The sequence below is a fragment of the Acomys russatus genome, chromosome 14 (assembly GCF_903995435.1).
Source record: "Acomys russatus chromosome 14, mAcoRus1.1, whole genome shotgun sequence".
Lineage (NCBI taxonomy): Eukaryota > Metazoa > Chordata > Mammalia > Rodentia > Muridae > Acomys > Acomys russatus.
The window spans coordinates 30,569,782-30,590,886 of NC_067150.1; the positions used below are offsets into that span (position 1 = coordinate 30,569,782).

The following is a 21,105-nucleotide window of genomic DNA, read 5'->3' on the forward strand; positions in this document are numbered from 1 at the left end:
AGAATGACTGCCAAGAATTCCTCCGTGACAGAGTTCATCCTCGAAGGCCTGACAGACCAGCCAGGACTCCGCGTGCCCCTCTTCTTCCTGTTTCTAGGTTTCTACATGGTCACTGTGGTGGGGAACCTGGGCTTGATCTCCCTGATAGGGCTGAACTCTCACTTGCATACACCCATGTACTTCTTCCTCTTCAATCTTTCTGTAATAGATTTCTGTTATTCCTCTACTATTTCCCCCAAAATGCTAATGAGTTTTATCTCAAAGAAGAACATCATCTCCCATCCAGGGTGTATGACACAGCTGTTTTTCTTCTGTTTCTTTGTTATCTCTGAATCCTTCATTCTGTCAGCCATGGCATATGACCGTTATGTTGCCATCTGCAACCCCCTGTTGTACACAGTCACCATGTCTCCCCAGGTGTGTTTACTCCTATTGCTTGGTGTATATTTAATGGGCTTTGTTGGAGCCTTGGCCCACACAATATCCATGGTCAGATTGACGTTCTGTGCTGACAACCTTGTTAACCACTACATGTGTGACATCCTTCCTCTTCTGGAACACTCTTGTACCAGCACCTATGTGAATGAGCTAGTAGTCTTGATATTTGTAAGCTTTGATATCGGTGTGCCCATTGTCACCATCTTTATTTCTTATGCTCTCATCCTCTCTAGCATTCTTCACATGCATTCCACGGAGGGCAGGTCCAAGGCCTTCAGCACCTGCAGCTCCCACATGATTGTGGTTTGTCTTTTCTTTGGGTCTGGGGCATTCATGTACCTCCAACCACCTTCCCTTTTGTCCCTTGACCAAGGAAAAGTGTCTTCCTTGTTCTATACCATTGTAGTACCTATGTTGAACCCTCTGATCTATAGCTTGAGAAATAAGGATGTCAAACTTGCTTTAGGGAAAACTGTGAACAGGAGAATATTTTCTTGAAGAGTTGTATCATGAGCTGCAGTGGTATAATTGGTCAATGAACAGTGTTCATGAGAAAATGTAATCTTACCATGAAGGGTTCAAGGTCAAGTTATATTTTTTCTTCTAGCATAAGACATTTGCTCCATTAAGGAGTGAACACAGTTCTTCATGGATACGGGGAAATGGCTCTACTAGCATTCCAAATTTATCCAACCAACAGAGTTTCAAACCTTTAGTACAGCTCTGTTCTTCCTGACCTTTGCTTTGCCTAAAGGTTTTCCAGGTTTTTTAAAAATAAAATTTATGTATATTCTATATTTTTAAAGACCACTTATTCTCGAAAAGGCCTCAGAAACATTTAACTTTGTCTAAGTTATCAACTATTGGGAACTCAGAAATATGTTGTTTTTCAGGGGGTAAAAACTGTCTGGCTCAACAAATACACTGAAATCTAGGTGTTTGGGACTAGTTTACTTTTGTTTTTTGTTTTGTTTTTATTTTTTATTTTAAAACTGGATTTAATGTTGTAGAATAGCAACTAAATAAAAGTAAATGGAGTACATAAATTTCAAGCAATGAGTAAAATTTCAATGAAAACATCATTTCAAAGAGAAGGTACATGCAACAAATACAGAGAAAAAACAAGTTGCTAAAAATCCAATTTTATTACTAATTTACAAATTTACAAATTTACAAATTTACAATTTACAAATTTACAAATTTATTACTAATTATACATAATGGTCTAAAAGAATGGTTAATCAGGATTTTCAAGTATTCAGTGTTTTAAAACTCCAACTAAAGTATGTATAAATGACATAACTACAGCTGGGTTATAAGTCAGTGGTTAGCATGTGTAAAGCCCAAAGTTTGAATCCTAGCACCCACTCCCTAAGAACTTTTAACTAAGGATACAAAAAAGAAAACTAATATATATATATAGCCGTGTAAATCCCTACCAAGGTCAATGGAATAAAAACTACATTGAAAAGTTTAAATATTTCAAGACAAAGTTTTTTCCCCTCCCAAATCATTTGCTAGGCCCCAACTCCTCCTTTGGGTGCACTTGTTTTTTTCTGTTTTATTTTTTGTCTTCTTAAGACAGTGTCTCACAAAGTAGCCCATGTTCAGGCTACCCAAAATCTGTGACCCTCCTGTCTTGGCTTCAAAATCCTTAAGATTACAGTGTGTGGCAACACACTAGTTTGAGACAGATACCCTCTGAAAGAATACTGGATACTTTCAAGATTAATTCAATGAAGAAATCACTGCAGAATACAATACAGACTCAAAGTAAATTAATTATACAACCAGGAAACATCAGAAATGCAAGGAAAAAATACATTTTTGTTTCATATGAAAATGAAAGCATACCTAGAAAAATATACTCAAAAAATTTTAAATGACATTGTAAATCTTAGGTGTCCTATAAACATAAAAGATACTGAACAGTCTAAGATAATAGAAATCAGGTACCCAAAGCATTATCAATTATTCTAGACCTAAATAATCTAGTATCTAGATTACAGATAACTGAACAGGTTAAGGATTTAGAAAAGGAATACACTTCAGTACAGTATATGACACTGTTCTAATACACAGCTAAAAACCAGCCAATTCATTTTGAAATCTGGTTGTTTTGTTGGTACTGAGGATTGAATTCGGGGTCTTCCACTCACTGTCATGGAGAATCAGATGGAATCCTAACGACCCTATCTGCACAATCATGCTGTTTAGCTTTAACATGAATTTGAGAGGGTCATAGAATCTTTTGGTTTCCCAGATAGGTAATCATATTTGTAGATAATGATGGTATTTTTTTCTATTTTAGTTGTTTCCTTACGGAAATTAGTATGATGTCCAGCACACTAGTGAGTGTAGTAAAAACATATTTTTTTCTTTAGCATTATAATGAGGTATGATCCCTGTCATACTGATTTGCTTATTAAGATAAAGGTTTTTTTAATATCTGGATTTTGTATAATGATTGTATAGTATTTCTTTACTTTTGAGGCAAAATTCCTCTTGGATTCATTAAATGGATCCTCTGTATCCTCTGAGATGACCATATTCATTTGCTGGTAACACTCAAGTACGTAGGATTTCATTGGTGCATAATACCTAATAAATACTGGAATGATTAAAAGGACTTTAAAGTAAAGGTAGTCATTTATTAATGGTTATATATATTAGTTGTCTGATGTTGACCTTAAATTCTTAGATATAGTCAACTATGACATTAAGGGTCATTTGTGTTTTATGTGATTGCTGGGGATCAAACAAACCCAGCTATGGGGCAGTCACTCTGCCACTGAGGTGTCATCCTGAGCCCAATGGATCCTTTTTACTACTTAGTGCTGATTATGTTGACTCACATAAAGATTATCATAGATATTCTTGAGTAGCTGCCATGTAAGTTTTCCTTGTGTAAGAAGAAATGGATTAGGCATAGGAAGAGCGCCTGCTTAGCAATGCACAAGACTTTTGTGGTTCTTTACACTTTTTTTTGCAATATTATTATGTTTGCTAATTTTCCTTTTGCAGTGTGTGCAACAACATTAAAATATGATTTCATTTAGAATAATTCAAATTAACTTGTGAAAAACATTTTCTAATATTATTATTGTGGTTGTTGAGAAGGCAGGAGAAAAAGCTTATTTAATTTGGTCTTGGACAAGTGAATAAAAAGGAAAAATAAAACTGTGCTACGTGGTTCTCATTGAACTAAGATTAAGGCCATGGGGTGAATGTAGGTTGTTAATCAGTGAGGAAGGAATCTCTGACTCAGGATAACCAAGTAAGGTTCTGGGTAGTTTAAGGGAGCATGGAGTAATTTGGGGGTGGGATGCATTCATTTATCAAGAAACATCAAGCATCTGCTTCTTAGAAGAGACAATTTATTTGCACTGAATTTTTAGGATTAACTAATCATATTAGTTGTTCAATGCTTCTACTTTTGACCTTTTTATTTAGTATTTTTAGTGTCATGGGGAAAAGATTTCTTTTCCACTGATCATCTCAAATGATAGATGATTAGACATATCAATTAAAAAAATCAGCAAAAAATAGACTTTTGGTTGTTTTACTCTAATAAACAGAAACAACTTTTTCTTTCTCAATCTTTCTTTAACTATTTCTTAATGTTTGGTCACAGGGAAAAACTTGGGGAAAAAATATAACTTAAATGCCAGAAACCAGGCAAAATAGACTCTTGTCCAAGCTGGCTTGGTCCAATCTCTTTCCTGTTACTTTCCACTCAGCATAACGAAAGAGCAGTTTACAAATAGACCGCTCTTATGATCTCGGTGTCCTCCTGCTTGCTCAGTGAGATAGGCTTTGTTTGGTGTAATACACAATGTTTGAACTGCTGTGTTTTTACTGCAGGCTCTTCAGATTGCAGTGACCAAGGAATTTCTGTAGGAGTTGGCCAAACTGCTTGGGATGGCTTAGCAAAGATATTGGGGAAACAGCTGTCAAGACAGCATAATGGTTTTGAGGCCACTCTGAGATAGAACTGAAGTGTAGGGAAGTCTGGAAGTCACTTACTCATCTGATCATGTCCTCTATGTTCCTGTTTTCTCACTGGAGCCTCCCACAATCATGGTGCAGCAGTTGGCTGTTTGTCCCCCGGTTATCCAAATGCTCAGACTCAGCTTCCCTGCCTGTATCTCCTATCCTCATCTTTAGATGCCTGTATTTAGGGAATGAAGTGCCCTCCCCAATAGTGTAACACCAGGAAAGTGACTCTTGGATTTTTCAAGTGGTACAGTGCTCTGGAGTGATACTGCAGAGTATAGGTGTGTCTTGAGGAAGAGGCTCCTATCCCCCTATTTCATCTATCTTCTAGAGTCAGGAGGAAGAAATGATGCTTATCTCCTGGCTATCGTCACAGGAAGAGGTGTTGCTACACCCATGAACCATCATTGAGAAGTGTGATGGGCAGCTCAGACGCCAGGGGAGGCAGAGACCTTAATTTGCACATGGCACACCTTCTGTCAGTATAGCTTGTAGATTTCCTTAGTTAGAATCTAAGGCAGCAGAAGTAGCTGCTTATTTATATTTGTATGGCTTGGGTTTTGGACAAAAACAACAACAATAACAAAGCAATCCAAACCAAAACAAAGGCAAGTGAAGAAAGAAGGAAAGAAAATGACAGTGGTACCTGATGTGTCTGTACTTATGTCCAGACTCATTATTTAGAAGACATAATGACCCAATAAAGAATGTGTAATCAGAATAAAGATATGAATATGAATGATATTATTGATATTATAAATGATAAAGGAAATTCAGATAAAATCACTCTGCCTTTAGACATCATATAAAATTGGACAAATTAAAGACATTGACAATATCAAGTACTAGTTAGTGCATGAGGCCTCTCATTTATAGCTGACTAAAGTGTAAAAATTTGTGTACTATTTAGCAAAGACAAAGGACAGATACAGGAAAGAATCTCAGCATGAATAAACCTCAAAACTTTATGTTGAAGGAAAGGAACTGCACATTAAAGTGGCTAACATATTTTGTAATTTTAAAAATAGGTAAAAATAATCTAGTCAGTCAGTAGTTTCTTAGCACTTAAGTGTGGGGTGTGTTTTTGCAACTTCCTTTTCTCTAAAAAGCTGCCAGCTTGGAGGGAAGCTCCCTAAGAGACAGAATGCTCTTAGGGGAGGTAAAATGCTCCATCTGTAGGGAAGCTCTTTAAGACCAGGAAGTTGATGGGGAGGCCTGGTGGCACTCAGAGGAAGGACAGCAGGCTACCAAGAAGAGAACTGATACCCTATGAGCATATAGAGGGGGAGGAGGTTTCCCCCCAATCACAGCCATAGGAGAAGGGAGTACGGAGTAAGTGGGAGGGAGGGAGGAATGGGAGGATACAAGGGATAGGATAACAATTGAGATGTCATATGAATGAATGAATTAAAACAAAAAGATCAGGAAGTTGAGAACTCAGTTTCTTAAGAAGTCCCTAAAATTGACTTAAGTTTTCAGAACCCTTTCCTCTCCTTTGTTTATAAGCAGCGAGCATCCCGGAGAGACACTCCCACACAAGCTGATCTGCCTAGAGGAGACAGAGATAGAATGGCCACCAGAAAAAAGGGGAGACCAGCCGAGCTGCTTGGAAGAGGTTCAGATCAACTGTGCTATCTGTAAGAGACAGTCTCTAATTTGTGGAGATGCCTGGGAATTGTACTGTGAGCTGTAGATTCCCAGCTCTCAAGAGGTGTCACCCATTCTGGGGTTTCTTGGTGAGGCAGGTGGATGTGAGGCATTCCTGCTCCTGGTATGCTTCATCCGTACTACTGTCAGTAACCCCAATAAACTCATTGGTTCACCAAATATGATTTGGTAGCATCCTTACTTTGTTCTGCCTTTGGTTCCCTATCTGAAATGAATAGGCATTTGCTCATGTCCCCGAGAAGTAGAGTCACATGACAGGAGAAGGGGAAACTAGTTATAATACATAATGTTTTTAGGAAAATGAAATACCACATATTGATTACATGGATACATATTTTGTTAAAATTTCTTTACTGGTCACATAAATTGCGTTCATTTACTTGAATTTCAGTCGTACCTCAATAAGGCATATTTACATGTATCCATGTACAACTATGTGTTACCAGGGATACAAAATATAAAAATAAATTCCTGAATCTCAACATAACTCATATGAAGATGGAACTTGAGTTGTGTGTCTGTCCCTGGGAAGAGATATAACATCTTGAATGACCTAGAAGGCCATTAATAGATGACTAACTAATGCTAGTCCCAGGAACCATAATCCTTGAAATATCACTATCTAGTAGGATGCTTTCTGATAATGAATAGAGACATCCTGTTTCCCATTCATCAAAGAGTCAAACCAAATGTGCCTTTCAGTCATCTGGATAAGATCACGTCCCCCAGAAAAAGCTGCCCGCTCTAGAAGAAAATCAAAATTGGTCAGCCCTGAGAATACATACCAGTTGAGAGTCCTAACCCATGCTCTCCCTCCTTAGCCTATGGAACACTGAACAAGGGAGACAAGAAAGAATGTAAGAGCTGGAAGATGGAAGGATTGTTATAAAACACTGTCTCTGAGGTTTTTTGAAGACCTGATCTAACTATTCTACCTTATTTTTCTATAGAATCATATCTATCTGCCATACCTAAGATGTATATTCTTGTTGCCATGGACCGGCTTGGGTGGGGGTATGTCCTTGGGAACGAGAGTTCTCGAAGCGTTGGTGGACAGAGATAAGGTGAAGTGACAAACAGAGCAACCCAGAATTGAGTTTTCATCTGAGTGTATTTTTTCAGGCAGGCAGTCTAAATTTTTATACATACATTTCAAAAACAGAGGGGGTTTGTGGTGGTTACAGTGCCCACGGAGTAGATTCAAGGAAGTCAGTGAGCAATCAAGCCTACACAGTACAGGTACAGAATGCAAATAATAGTGTTGTCATATTTTGAATTATAACTTTAAATGAAATAATATAGGGTATAGAACACACAGCAAAGACATCATCACTTCTAAGTTACTGGCTTGGTATCATTATGCATGTGCTCCCTTTGTCCAGGGTCAACGTTCTCCCATAAACAGAACTTATGCCTCACACCTGTGTGCCAAGACAGCTTTTTATTTTCGTTCTCTTTTCTAATATCTGAGCACCACTATCTGGAGTTTTCTTTTGAAATACTTTATTTCTTGGTAAGCCATAATACAAATTATTAACTAATAATTAATTTTCAGTCATGTCTCTTTTAATAAGTGGAAGTGAAGCAGAAGTACTCTGGCCCTTAACAGTCCCTGGCTGCAGTCCCAAGTTAGGGTCGTCTCACAGCAACGTGGTCATACCTGAAAAGGCCCGATTTGGGGAATGAAGTAGAGTTAAGTTAGAAGAATAGGAACAGAATCACAATGAGAGAAAAGAAGAACTGCAGTCAGTTTCTCCTGGAAGAAACATCAGCCCCAGTCCAGGAGGCTCTTCCTTGGGTAGGGGTCATAGCCTCAGGCAGTGTAGCATTTGTCACACAGACTCCACTGGAGGAGTCGTGACACTTGTGATAAAAGTAGACTAGTAATTGACCTGACCATGCTTTGGTCAGCTAACAATTAACTTGTATAACTTATTTATCCTAAACAGCCTACAATAGCACTTTCAACGTATTGGAAGTAAACCTTGTATTATAATTGATTTATATGGGTGCAATACCTCATATTAGAGTAGAAATATATATATATATACACACACATATATGTATATATATAATATATATATAGTGTGAAGAATAAACTTACATTTGAATTCTATACCATTGTATCTAGAATTAAACTTATTTTGCATCTATTTACAAAATTCTATATCGGTGAATTAAAAATAGCCTTGTGAGTGATAATTGAGACATTAAGGTAAGGAGTAGATTCACTAATACACCTTTTGTTCTATCTTTCCTATATATTTCTAAAATCCCTCTTCTTTCTTTTGAACCCCTATCTCTAAACCTAAGAATGTAAGATAAAGGAAAAGAGACATCACTGAGTTTAACTTTGTTTTCTTTCTAAATAAGACCAATAACTTGTAACCAATTCTCATTAATAATGACCCTCCATAGACCACGAGAGCAACCAAAAACCTACCCTCAGAGACATGCAGAATATGGCATTTAAAAATGTTTTTATTATCTTAAAGATTCACTGACAATGGGACAGGTTAACTCCTGGCAACACCCAGCCTATCTCAAAAAGGATGATGAGCATAAAAAAAAAACCTCCTTATGGAGATGACTTAAAATGTGGCAAATAAGCCATTGAACAAAATGTCCTCATTTCTACCACAGACAGAATTCTGGCTAAAAAAAGGGCAAGTTTTGATGCAGGCAGAGTCAACGTCCAAACTCTGTCAAGAGAGGGCAAGCAAATCCTCAATAGTTCCTGTCTCACAAATATGTCTGTCAGATATAGTGGGCCAGAAGGCTGAAGAAGATGCTCCAACATAATGGGGAGTTTTGGGTGACTATTCAGGTGGCAAACTGTCGTCTTCTCATTTGGAAAGCTACTAACCTGCACTCCCTGCATACTCAGGTAATCAAGTTTATTCCTTTTCAAGTCTCTGATGGAGTTGAAGACCAGGTAGCTTAGTTTTACAATGAAGTTTAGTTGTTTACGGGTTAAGATGTTTTTTAGGTCTAGCTGGATGTTTTAAGTTGATAATGACAATATGTGATGGAGATTGATTTACATTTAGAATTTTAGACCCACCAAGATAGGAAAGATGTTTTCTTCAAGGCTGTCAAATATAAATAGCCAAAACACTAATAATGTAACATTTATATAATTCCTGATTGTGTCACTGTTTTTCTTGCTATAGGTAGTTTATTGTATATATGCATAATAATATAAGTGTATATGTGAAAATAATAAAAAGTTTAATTAATTAAAAAACTACTATCTCCTGGATATCATTTGGCTGTCAGTCATGAAATCACACAGCTGTGGTTATGTACACAAGATCTGGCCTGTAAAAGTCTCATCCTGGTTGGGGGAGGAGTTTGGATGACCCCCACCAATTCCTGAGGAACTGTAATGATCAGTGTTAATTATCCTCTTGAAATCTAGAATCACCTGGGAAATCTGCCTCTGCCTACTTTGTGAGGTGTCCTCTAGATTAAGGTTCCTATGAAATTGCCTGAGAGGTTGTTGTGATTCGACTAATGAAGTGAGCAGATCCATCTCCTGGGTGAGGACTCCAGACCTTATACAATGGAGAAAGGTAGCTGAGCCCTGTGTTTGATCGTTCCTGTTTCCTGCCCGTCAGTGCAATGTCACAGCTGCTCAAGTCTCCTGCTGCCCTGACTACCTCACCACCAATACTCTGTGAAGTAAAAACCAACATTCCCTTCTTTAGATTATTTTGTCAGAAGACTTTATTACAAGAACAGGAAAAGTAACAAGACTGTGGCCAGAAGAGAATTCCTTAGTAATGTAAAATATCGGAGAATACCACTGAGGACTGAAACAAAAATGTCAGCAAATAGGTGGCAAGTGAAAAAAAAATCAACCAGAAGAAAAAAAAAGTGTAGGTGCCCTTTTCTATAGATAGTCTCATGTGTCCCACGATAGGATTACATGAAGGTCATTGCTTCTTTACATTGTGTGGTCTCTTTGTACATATAAAATGGTTAATTTAATTTTATTAATCAGTTAAAATGTCTCTGTTATGCTTTTACCCCTCAAACTACACATTGTCTTTCCCAGAAATTACACTGTGGTTTGGGGATTGTCCTGACCAGTCCTAACCATGTGACACTTTGCAGCTTGCAGATGATGTATTTTGCATTTTATGGTATTCCTGTATCAATTAATACAACTCTGTTTTACTCACCAATACTCTTCTTGGACCCAAGTTCTTTAAAGAGCAACTCAGCTTTGAAGAATCATGTGCCAGGCACCTTTAGATACTCTGCAGCCATTTCTGTCACTTAGTTGCCTGAATGATGATGATAAGGGAAAAGTTTCTTTCACAACTACCTTGACTGACAGGCAGAAACTTTCCTGCATCATTGCCTTTAGCATGTCAACATAAAGGCTCCCAAGTCAAATTTCAGTCAATGTAGGTCTATGTAGGCTGTATTCCTTTTTGTTTTTATTCAAGTGAGGATAAGATGGTTGTTTGTCAAAACTCTGATGAATTATTTCAGATGTCAAAAAAGAATCTCTGCACTTACAGGTTTGCAATAAATATACCTATTGTATACTATGTATGTATAATAAATCCATTACATTTTAGTGGGTTCTGAGGTATAGAATGTACCCATGATTATTGATGAGTGTGTTAATGTGCACCAAAGCTACAGAACTTAGAACTCACTGTGAGGAAAGTTTTGATCTAATTTAGACTTACATAAAATCATGAAATACTCGGCATAAAACTGGATTAAACTAAACGAAGTGCAAGTTACATGGGAAGATAAGAGCAAGAGAGTCACGTGGCTCAAAGTTATATCCAGCCCATCCCGTATGCTGTTAGTCATATGTTTTTTTCCTTCATTCTTGAAATTTTCACCACCTTGCTCCCTAAAATTTTATAAATATAGTTAATGATTGCTAAACAGACATTCACTGGGGTATAATTTAATATGCAGAAAGAGCTTCATATTTAAATGAGAGGGACACTGTCTTGATTTGGTGAACTGATGGATTGATTCACCTAAATGTAGAATACAGTTTGGGTTTCATTTCAGGTTTATTTGTCTCAAGTTCTTGCTGTCAGTTGCAGACTTGTTTTAACATTTTTTTTCTTCCGGTTGATTTTTTTTTTTTTAACTTAGTACGTATTTTTGACTCACTGCTTAGCCATTGATTATTCTGTCTTGAACGTTCTTCCTTGAAGCTGTCACTTTTCTTTGGTTGCCTCTGTTCAGATGTGACTAAGTGCTCTCTCTTGCGTCACCTTTACATGTACAGGACAGAGGCTGATGTCAGTTTCTTCCTCTGGTGGTCTCTACCTGAATTTTTTTTGAGACCTAGCTTTTCACTGAACCTGGAGCTCCCACTTTGGCTAGACTGGCAGGTCAGTGAGCTGTGGAGATCTCCTTGTTTCTGACCCAACAGTGCTGGAGTTAGGGGTGTGCTTTGCCATGCCCAGCTTTTATCTGCACACTGAGGATCTGGATGCAGGCCCTTGTTCTAGTCTCACTTCCATAACTGTGATAAATTACTCTGACAAAAAGTAACAACGATTCTCATAGGGTATCAAGTCTCTTCTTGGCTACCAGCTGTCCTTCATCTGAGTGCCACCAGGTCTCCCCCTCCAGGGGACATGGTCAAATGTGAGGCACCAGAGTACGTGAGAAAGTCATATCACACTCTCCACTCAACTGTGGAGAATATTCTGACCATTGGCTAGATCTGGGAAGGGGTTTAAAGTTTACCTCCTGTATTGTCCTTGGCTGGTGCCTTAGTTTGAGCGGGACCCCTGGGCCCAAATCTGCCTATCATATTGTTCTACTTGTAGATTTCTAGGACCCTCTGTATCCTTTTATTTTGCTATTCTCCCATGCGTCTCTCATTTAGAGTCCCAATAGGATACCCTCCCCTCTGTCCCAGTTTCCTGGTAAGTGAAGGCTTTTGTGGGACATGCCCCTTGGGCTAGTATGCAGATATAAGTGAGTATATACCATTTGATTCTTTCTGCTTCTGGGGGAGGAATGGGAGGATACAAGGGATGGGATAAACATTGAGATGTAACAAGAATAAATTAATAAAAAAAATTAAAAAAAAATAAACTGCATATTCAAGTAAAAAAAAAATAAAATGTAAACAGAAAAAAAAAGTAACAACAATTATGAAAAAGGAGGCCATGAATTTGAAAAAAGAGCAAGCAGGGGTAAATGGAAGGAATTGTAGGGAGGAAAAGGAAGGGAGAAATGATATAATTATAATTCCAAAAGGTAAAAGAAACAATAAAAACAATTTTGTGTTTATTTTTAAAATAATAAAATAAAAATAAGATAACAAATCCCCCTAATACTGTGCATGCTGATATAAAATTGTTAAATAAAGTAGAAAGCTTAATTACCATACAGGGAAAAAAGAAACTTTAGGGGAGAAGGGGCTTATTTTAAGTTACAATTTGAGGTTATATTTCTTTCTTGTGGTGAATCAAGAGCAGAGATAAATGAATGCTTATTTGCTTGCTTACCTCAGTTCAGTTCCGTTTTGCCACTGTTATCAATACTCTTTGCGTAGGGAATTGTACCACCCACAGTGGTCTGAGTCTTCCCCACCTCATTCCACTTAATTCAGACAATATCCCGAAGACATGTGCACAGGCCAGTCTTTCATAGATTCTCTCTTCTCAGGTTGTGTCAAGTTGACAACTAAAAGTAACCATGGCACCCCTTATGTTTGCATAGCAACATTTGATATAGCCCTTCCCAGTTTTAATTATTAAATTATCTCTCAGATCACATACTATACTTCACACAATAAATTTATCATATGTACACATATACATAAGCACACAAACATATACACATATATACACATGTACATATATGTAAGGTATAAGACAGGTAGGAAAGGTTAAAAAGACCACAGCAGAGTTCAAAAGATATCAAAGAGGCCTGAGAGGAAGAAAGAGGAAGATGATAGAGATGGGAAGACAGATAGAGAGTCTTTCTGTGTGGCTGGGGGACTAACCCTGCTTGGGAGTGTTGCTGCCTCCGTCATTGAGCCTGAGCTGAGCTACAGGCATGAGGTGGAGTAAAGCTTGAGGAGATGAAAGGCACAACCGTATCTAGGTGAATGAATGGAAAGACAGATTGATGACAGACCCATACATATGAATCAACAGAGTGACAGATGACAATCTGAGCACTCCAAATGAACAGCAGGGAGGGCCTGAGCGGAAATGGAGACCTTGCAATATACGTACACTGAGTGGTCAGATGACAGGAGTGTGGGACCATCATCACTGAAACTTCAGCTGCTCTCCTCTTTGTGGGTTCCAGGTGAGTGAGCTGTACTCTTTCCTTAGTCTGATATTTCTGGTATGTTCTTGAGCCTGGGTTTTCTAATATGCTTAAAGTGTTTCCATGCATTTCTACAGTCCCAATTCACTTTGCCTAAGCCGTTTATTAGTCTGTGCTGTCATGTTTATAGGGTACTCCACTGTAGCATGGGCATCCAACCTGCCAGTGTCCAGATCCCCAAAGAAAAATAACTCTCCTTCCACTGACAGCCATCAATTGCCAGTAGTTCCTCAATAAGGGATGGGATCTATGACTCCTGATCTATGCTAGAATGCTGACCAGCTTGGTCTTACACAGGCCATCTGAGGATAACTACAGGTACTGTGAGTTCTTGAGTGCTACGGAGGACAGCATTTCACACCACTGTTGCCTATCCCTTGCCTCTTCCATTTCTCTGCCTGCTCTTTTGCTATGTTCCCCAAACCTTTGGGTGGGGGATTGACATAGATGCCATATTATTTATAGCTGAACCCTCAGTCAGTGATTGCGAGCCCTTTGACAACTTATGAAGGCCTGCGTTAACTGCTGCCAAGTGGAAAAAGAAGTTCTCTGACACACGTTCAGAACAACTCTAATTTATTTATTTAGAAGGCAGTTTGAGAACACGACCATTTAACAAGACAACAATAGCAAAGTACTCTCTAGGGCCTCTGATCTCCGGGGTGGTGGGCGATTGACAAGGCTTATAGTGCCAGCTGTGACTTCCCTTCTGTGGAGCAGGCTTCTAATCTAATTAGAGAGCTGCTGTATACTTCTGTTAACAGTAATGCCACTATTGCATCGGTGGGTATGTCTTGTCTGTCAGGTTAGAGTTGCAAACAGGCAAGATGTGGACCTGTTGTCTTTTCTACCACAGGGGCCTACATAGCATCTTCAAGCAGTATGAAAACAGGAAGGAGGTTTTATTTGTATTACTCAAAAATGTATTTATTTATTAGAGTCAGGGTATCGTGTAGTATAGGCTGGCCTGAAACTCACTATATTGCAGCAAATGGTGTCCACTTTCTTATCATCCTACCTTTTCCTACTACGTGCCGAGATTACAGGTGTATGTCACCATAATCAGCTAAGTAAAGTAATTACTGGAATTAAAGTAATTAAAATATATAATATTTACAAGTAATAGTAGCAATAAATTTATTTAGTACCTTCTTTGTGTCAGGCAGTACCCATTTACTTATTAAAATGTTCTTTATATTTTGGTTATTTTCCCATTTTAACACCAAACATTGGGAATTCACAGAAAGGTTAAACAAATTTCCCAAGATCACACAGTTGGTAAATAGAAAAGCCAGAATTGTATTGAGAAATAAGATTTCAAAGTCCACATTCTAACCACTTAATTGGGATACTGAAAGAGCTATTAACAATTTTCTTGAGATAATAAGCATGTAACTGACACTGATCACAGCCTAATAATAGAGAGTGACTGTTGTGAAATCTGCTTTATGGGCAAAAGTTGTGTTCATCTTCGTATCCAGGTTCGGAGATGATTATAAGATAGACTTTTTAATAAATATCCAGAAAAAATTTCTATTTATGGAAAAGCATAATTAAAAGTCCTTAAATTAAATCCACAAGCACGAGAGCCTTCCTTCCACGTAGCGGTAATTGCTGAAATCATAAAACAAATTGTTAGGTGCTTTCTCAGGGTTTGTCAGGTTTGGAGGTCATCGGGGATGCGCTCTCGTCCTCACATTGACATTGGACTCTAGCTCCCATTTCCTTGGTAACTCACTAATTTTAAGGATGGGAAAATACCACAGTTTCACTCCTTTGGATTTGAAATATCATGTGAAAGAGGGAGGAAGCATCATTATCACTTCCTCCCCCATTTAGAGTTAAAATACTGTGTGGAAATGGAGAGTGGAGGGAGCAGGGGTTGTTGAGGCTCCTTACGGAAAGGCTATTTTCTCCTGATAAAGCATGGGTACTCTATAGATTTATTATTGTTTAAAAAATTTAAAAAATATTTTACATATACCTTATGTGATATTTGATCACAAGAATGGGATTTGAATTCCACCTTTGTCCCTCGTGGAGTCACGCCATTCTAAATACCTCAAAGATTACAAGATTTCAAAGACATGTTATCGTCCTCTCCCACGAGTTAATCCAAATGGACCTGTCAATCATGTGTACAAGAAAACACTCCTCAAAAAGCTGTAACTGCAGGCCACGTGTGGTTGGCTAATGCCTTTAATCCCAGCACATGGGGGGCAAGCAAATTTCTCCAAATTTGAGGCCAGCCTAGTCTACAGAGTGAGTCCAGGGCAGCCAGTGCTACATAGAGAAACCCTGTTTTGAGAAACAAAAAACCCACCATAACCCCCAAACCCTGTAACTTCAAGAAATATGGTATATCTGAAAACATGATGAAAATCTGGGAGGAATAACTACCCTGTTACTGATTTAATACTTTACAAGTCTATCTGGAGGCCCTCCTGCTACACTGAAGTTGCTTCTATTATGTTAGTTTTGAGTTCTAACTCTGAATGTATACTTTATTTTTATTTTCTCTCTTTGTATTAAAAAGCATTTTAACACTATTTTAACACTTCTTTATAGGAATAACACTTTGTCCTATGACCCAGAAGTTCCATATCTCGGTAGTTACATTAGGGAAAACATGTTCACATAACATTTTTTTTTTTTTTTTTTTTAGATGAGGTTTCACTCTGTAGCCAAAACATCTATTTTGTTTGCTCTATGTAGTGGGTAATACTGTAAACACGGAAGGCTCCAGAAGCACCCAGGAAACAAGCCTCTGGTATGCCTGTGAGGCATTTTCTAGTTAGATTACTTGAGGTAGAAAGATTCACTTTGGGAGTGAACAGACTAATTCCATGCATTTTCTCAGATGCTGTCTGAAGTGTAGCCATGACAAAGAAGTCCTCTTCAATGCTGTCTCTTCTCTCTGGCCAAGTTTGTGTTGTTTCTTCTTTTTCTTTTTTTCCTTTTATGAAGTAGATTTTCTTCTCACATGCTATATCCTGGTTACATTTTTCTCTTTCTCTTCTCCCATTTCCTCCTCCCCTCAGAATCCACCTCCTTGTTTTTCTCATTAGAAAATAAACTGACTTATAAGGGATAATAATAAAATAAACAAGCAATAAAAAAAAAAAAAAAACCAAAACAGAACAAAACAAAAAAACCAAATCAAACCAAAAACAAAACAAAACAAAACCCAAACCCTATACATTGGAGCAGGATAAAACAAACAAAGTGAAGGAAAAAAGTCCAAGAGAAAGCACGAGACACAGATATAGGTGCAGAGACCCACTTAGTCACATACTTTGGAATCCCATAAAAGCATTAAACTGTAAAAAGGAGAAAAATATGTGAATGAAATAAAATAAAAATAAAAAAATTGAAAAATAAGATAATAAAAAGAAAAAGTCTTGACATGACATTATGAAACAAGGAACTGCCAAAGATGCTGCTGAGTTCATTAACTGTTGTCCATCTACTGCTGGGCATGGGCCTATCTTTAAGAGTAGTCTCTTTTTCCAGTGAGACTCCTTTGTAGAAAACTAAATTTTCTTTTCTTTTTTTTTTTTTAAAGATTTATTTATTTATTATCATGCATACAGAACTCTGCCTGCATGTACGCCTGCAGGCCAGAGAAGGGTATCAGATCACATTATAGATGGTTGTGAGCCACCATGTGGTTACTGAGAATTGAATTCATGACTTCTGGAAGAGCAGTCAGTGCTCTTAACTGCTGAGCCATCTCTCCGAAAACTAAATTTTCATTTGCAAGTAGTTATCAATTGGCGACAGCTTCTGGGTTAGGGATGAGGTGTGTGTCTTCTTCTTTCAAGCTCTAGGGTCCCTTTGGGTGTAGATGTGTGCAGGCCCTATGCGTGTTGCCTTAGTCTCTGTGAGTTAATGTAGAGGGGCTTGTTCTGGTGTCCTCTATCCCCTCTGGTTCTTACATTCTTCCTGCCTCTCTGCTTCAGGGTTTCCTGATCTCTGCAGGGAATAATATTATGGAGACACCCACTTAGGGCTGAATGTTCCAAGGTCTCTCACTCTCTGCATAGTGCCTGGCTGTGGATCTCTGTATTTGTTCCCATCTTTTGCAGGAGGAAGCTACTCTGATGATGGCTGGTCAGGACACTGATCTATGGGTATTTTCATTTGTTTTCCCTCTAGATCTGTTGGCTCTCTAGTCTCAGCTTTTTGATCACCCAATCAATGTTGGGCTTGGGCTCCATCTCATGGGGTGGGCATTAAGTTCAGATATTGCTTGGTTACTCCCACAGCTTTTTGCCACCACCCTTGTACTAGCATATAATGCAGGCAAGACACCATTGTAGATGAAAGGATTTGTGGTTGGGTTGGTGTTTATGCTTCTCCCTTGGTAGGGTGCAGAGTACTTTCCTGTACTAAAGACAATGGAACGTAGGGGTGAAGGCTTTAAGAAGCTTGTGTTTCTCCTTACTCAAGGCAGAACCTCATAGTGTTCAATGGTTGGCTCTGGACTGTACTTGCAATCCACTGTCTTCCGGAAGCCTAAGAGTGAATACACATACATGAGCCTGTATGCAAAAAATGTTGTATGCAAACCATTTTATATTCTATGATGTAGAAATAATATATCATTTAAACTATAAATAAATAAAAGAAGAAAGTCAGTTTTTTGAGACTCAAGCTTTGGATGCTGGGGATATCATAAAAAAAAAAAAAGAGAAAACATCAACATAGTTGTTTTTTGCTTGCTGTTTGTCCTGGAGCAAGCCATTAGGTAATACGACTTTAGAGAGAAGCCTGTCTAAGATTCATTTGGAAATGAAGTTGTCATGGCAACTGTCTCTGAAGCAACAGACAAAAATCCCCTCAGAGCTTCCAGAGAAACTCCAACGTCTTCTTTGCACTTGGATCCGAGGAACCAGCCTTATGGGCTGATTTTAATTTTGTTTTAATGACTTGCCTTTCTCTTTCTTTTTTTGGAGTTTCTTTCAGACTGACTCTGGGGCCAGGGCAATTGTGTATATTTGACTAATGAAGGATTATTATTGTCACTGTTGAGCCAAGGGCGAGCAGGTTCCCACTGATGTATCCATGTGGCCTCAAAGCACTTGGTGGGAGGCAAAGTTGGATGCTGTCAATAATGTAATTAGCGTTTAAGGAGCTCAGTGGGATTGACTGTGGATTCTGTAGTGTATATCCTGGGTGCTCTGCCATTTTATGTGGAGAACAATAGGTCTTCCTTATGAAGCTGTTGTGAACAATAAAGAAGACAGGATTATTGGCACGTTGCTGTTGGGTTCTTTGTCTCCCCATGAAGTACCTGAGCCAGATGTGGTGGGTTGTGTATAGTGTGTGCTTCAGTACAGAATAGCAAAAAAAAATATTTTCTCACAGTAATTTGCTTTTAATTGTGCATATAAAAATTGTGCATGCAACTTGAATGAACAAACTACTAAAAGTCATGTGATGTATTATCAAGGGTGTATTTGTATGTTGTGTGTGTGTGTGTGTGTGTGTTGGCACAGACTTCTGACAATGGATCTGTGAACCCTCTGCAACTACCTCACTGAGATCTCTAATCCAGATTCAGTCCTCAGACCCCTGTGATGGCCCACAGTGCTAGGAAAGTATGCTGTCATTCTCTGCAGAGACTGTACAGGAGCCCCAGGGCAAAGGCAGATTCAGAGAGCATGCTCTGCTGTTCAGCCAGAGAACCAAGAAAAAACTAGAAGTTTTGGTCCTAAAAGCAAGGAAGCAGAAACAGATGGGGAGATGTTCTACCTTCTTTTTCTCCCAGAGCTATTTGTGTCCAGAAGCTGCAGAGAGAAGCCATGTGGCTACAGACTGAAAGGGTAAGTGCCTGCCTGACCCACTGTGTCTTGATGAGACTGGTTAGAAAGTGAAAGCAAGGAGCCAGAAAGTCAGAGTTCACTGACTGCTCCATCTCAGTAGCCTCGAGGCTTTGTACAAGTTGCTTAGGCTCTGGGTCCCACCAGTAAAATGGGCAGAGTTGTAATGCCACACAACATTAGACACATTCAATAAACGTTTTCTTTCTTTTATCTTAGCTTTTAATGAACAGCTCCCCACATTTATGCAAATACTCTTATCATCTAGTAATGATAGTGTGAGACTTTGGGTTATGGAACTTCGTCCTCAGGGTCTGCTTACTACAGTCCCCAACACGGATGGAAGGCCTGACAGGGTCTCTGTAGAGTCACTCTAGAGAGGGGACTCAGGTTCTAACTAATTTCATCTTGGCGGCAGAGGGAAAAGATTGCGTAAGAGGGTCCAATAAATGTTGGTATGGCTATCCTGTCTCTATTGCTACACCGTCTAAATCACGTGGAGCCTTTCTGTTGTATCAACCTCTACCCTTCAAGATGAATTTCACTGAAACCATTGCCGGAATGAAAGCACTCGGGGACCATGAAAACAAAGACAAGGCCAGGGAAATGCTATGTTGTTGAAGCTCTGAAGTCCCTGTTTGGATGCAGTTTTCAAGAAAGAGGAGATTGGAATTTTTCTCTCCATGGCTCCTTATTTCTCTCGCTTAACCTTATCTGGGAGAAGGCTGGCTAGAAACTCCGCGTCCATGAAAGGTTCCTCCCTGGGTTTCCCTGACCAGCCGAGATTCCAGATCCCATTGTTACTTCTCTGAGGTGTCTACGTCACCATGGTGCAAACCCTGAGCATTTTGATAGGACAGAACTCTCACCCACAGATCCCAATATTGTCGTTTGGAGATTTTTAGGTTTTTTTAAAAAATATTATTCCCCGAAAGCTAATGACTTTGCTTCCGATGATTTCCGTTGCAGGATGTATGGTGTATGAGTAAGCTTTTCCTGTATCACCTGAGCCCGTCACACTGTCAGTGATGGTGTATGACCAGTGCCTAGCTGGTAAGGTCCTGGTGTACTCGGTCATCGTGTCTTCTCAGATCTGTTTACGTTACTAGTTAATTGAGTGTACTGACAGTGAGGGGTTCGGGAGCTATAGCATGCTTAGGAAATAGTGATTTCTGACCCCCTTTTCAGAGTCTTATCAATCTCTACATGTGACATTATTTCCCTCTGCCAACTGCCCTCTGCCAAGCCCACTTCACCCTTTTAAAAGACTGTCTGTGTACCTTCAGGTAGCCTGGAACTTGTTATGTAGAACAGGCCAACTTCAAACTTGTGCTGATCCTTCTGCCTCTGAACCCTGTCCTGGGATTGCAGGCCTATGCCCACCACAAATGACTTTGATTTTTATTTCTTATATTCTATGCTCTTCTTATTCCAGAATTTTTATATTAGCTCCTCAAAGAGGAAATTTAAAAATATTAAGTACTAGTCAGTCCCATGTAATTACAGTTTTTCTCTTCTTTGGATGAGGAAGTTTTATGTACCCCAAACTGCATTTAACACCTAGGTTGGAGGGAAGTTGTTTTCCCTGTTATCCACCACCGTGTGTCCACATTTAACCTATTAATCTGAGGAATAAAACTGTCAATGTTATTTTGTGTGTGTGTGTGTGTGTGTGTGTGTGTGTGTGCTCGCATGTGCATGTGTGCGCATATGTGTGTGTGTGAGTATGCGTGTAGTGCAGGCATCTGCTGAGGCCAGGAAAGGACATCATATCCCCTGAAACAGGCGTTGCAGGTGGTTGGAACCACCTGATGTGGATACTGGGAACTGAACTTGAGTC

The 21,105-nt window shown here is 38.9% G+C and overlaps 1 protein-coding gene and 1 pseudogene across 1 annotated transcript; both read left to right on the top strand.

Moving 5' to 3' along the window:
* On the top strand, positions 1-936 carry LOC127197993 (olfactory receptor 145-like). The gene has a single exon (XM_051155798.1). The coding sequence runs from the start codon at positions 4-6 to the stop codon at positions 934-936; it is 933 nt and encodes a 310-aa protein (XP_051011755.1). The 5' UTR covers positions 1-3.
* Positions 937-13,319: 12,383 nt separating this feature from the next.
* Positions 13,320-21,105, top strand: part of LOC127197852 (olfactory receptor 8B12-like) — a 35,905-nt pseudogene continuing 28,119 nt past the window's right edge.

Coding starts and splice junctions, on each gene's coding strand:
- LOC127197993 (XM_051155798.1), top strand. CDS start 4: ATGACTGCCAAGAATTCCTCCGTGACAGAGTTCATCCTCGAAGGCCTG.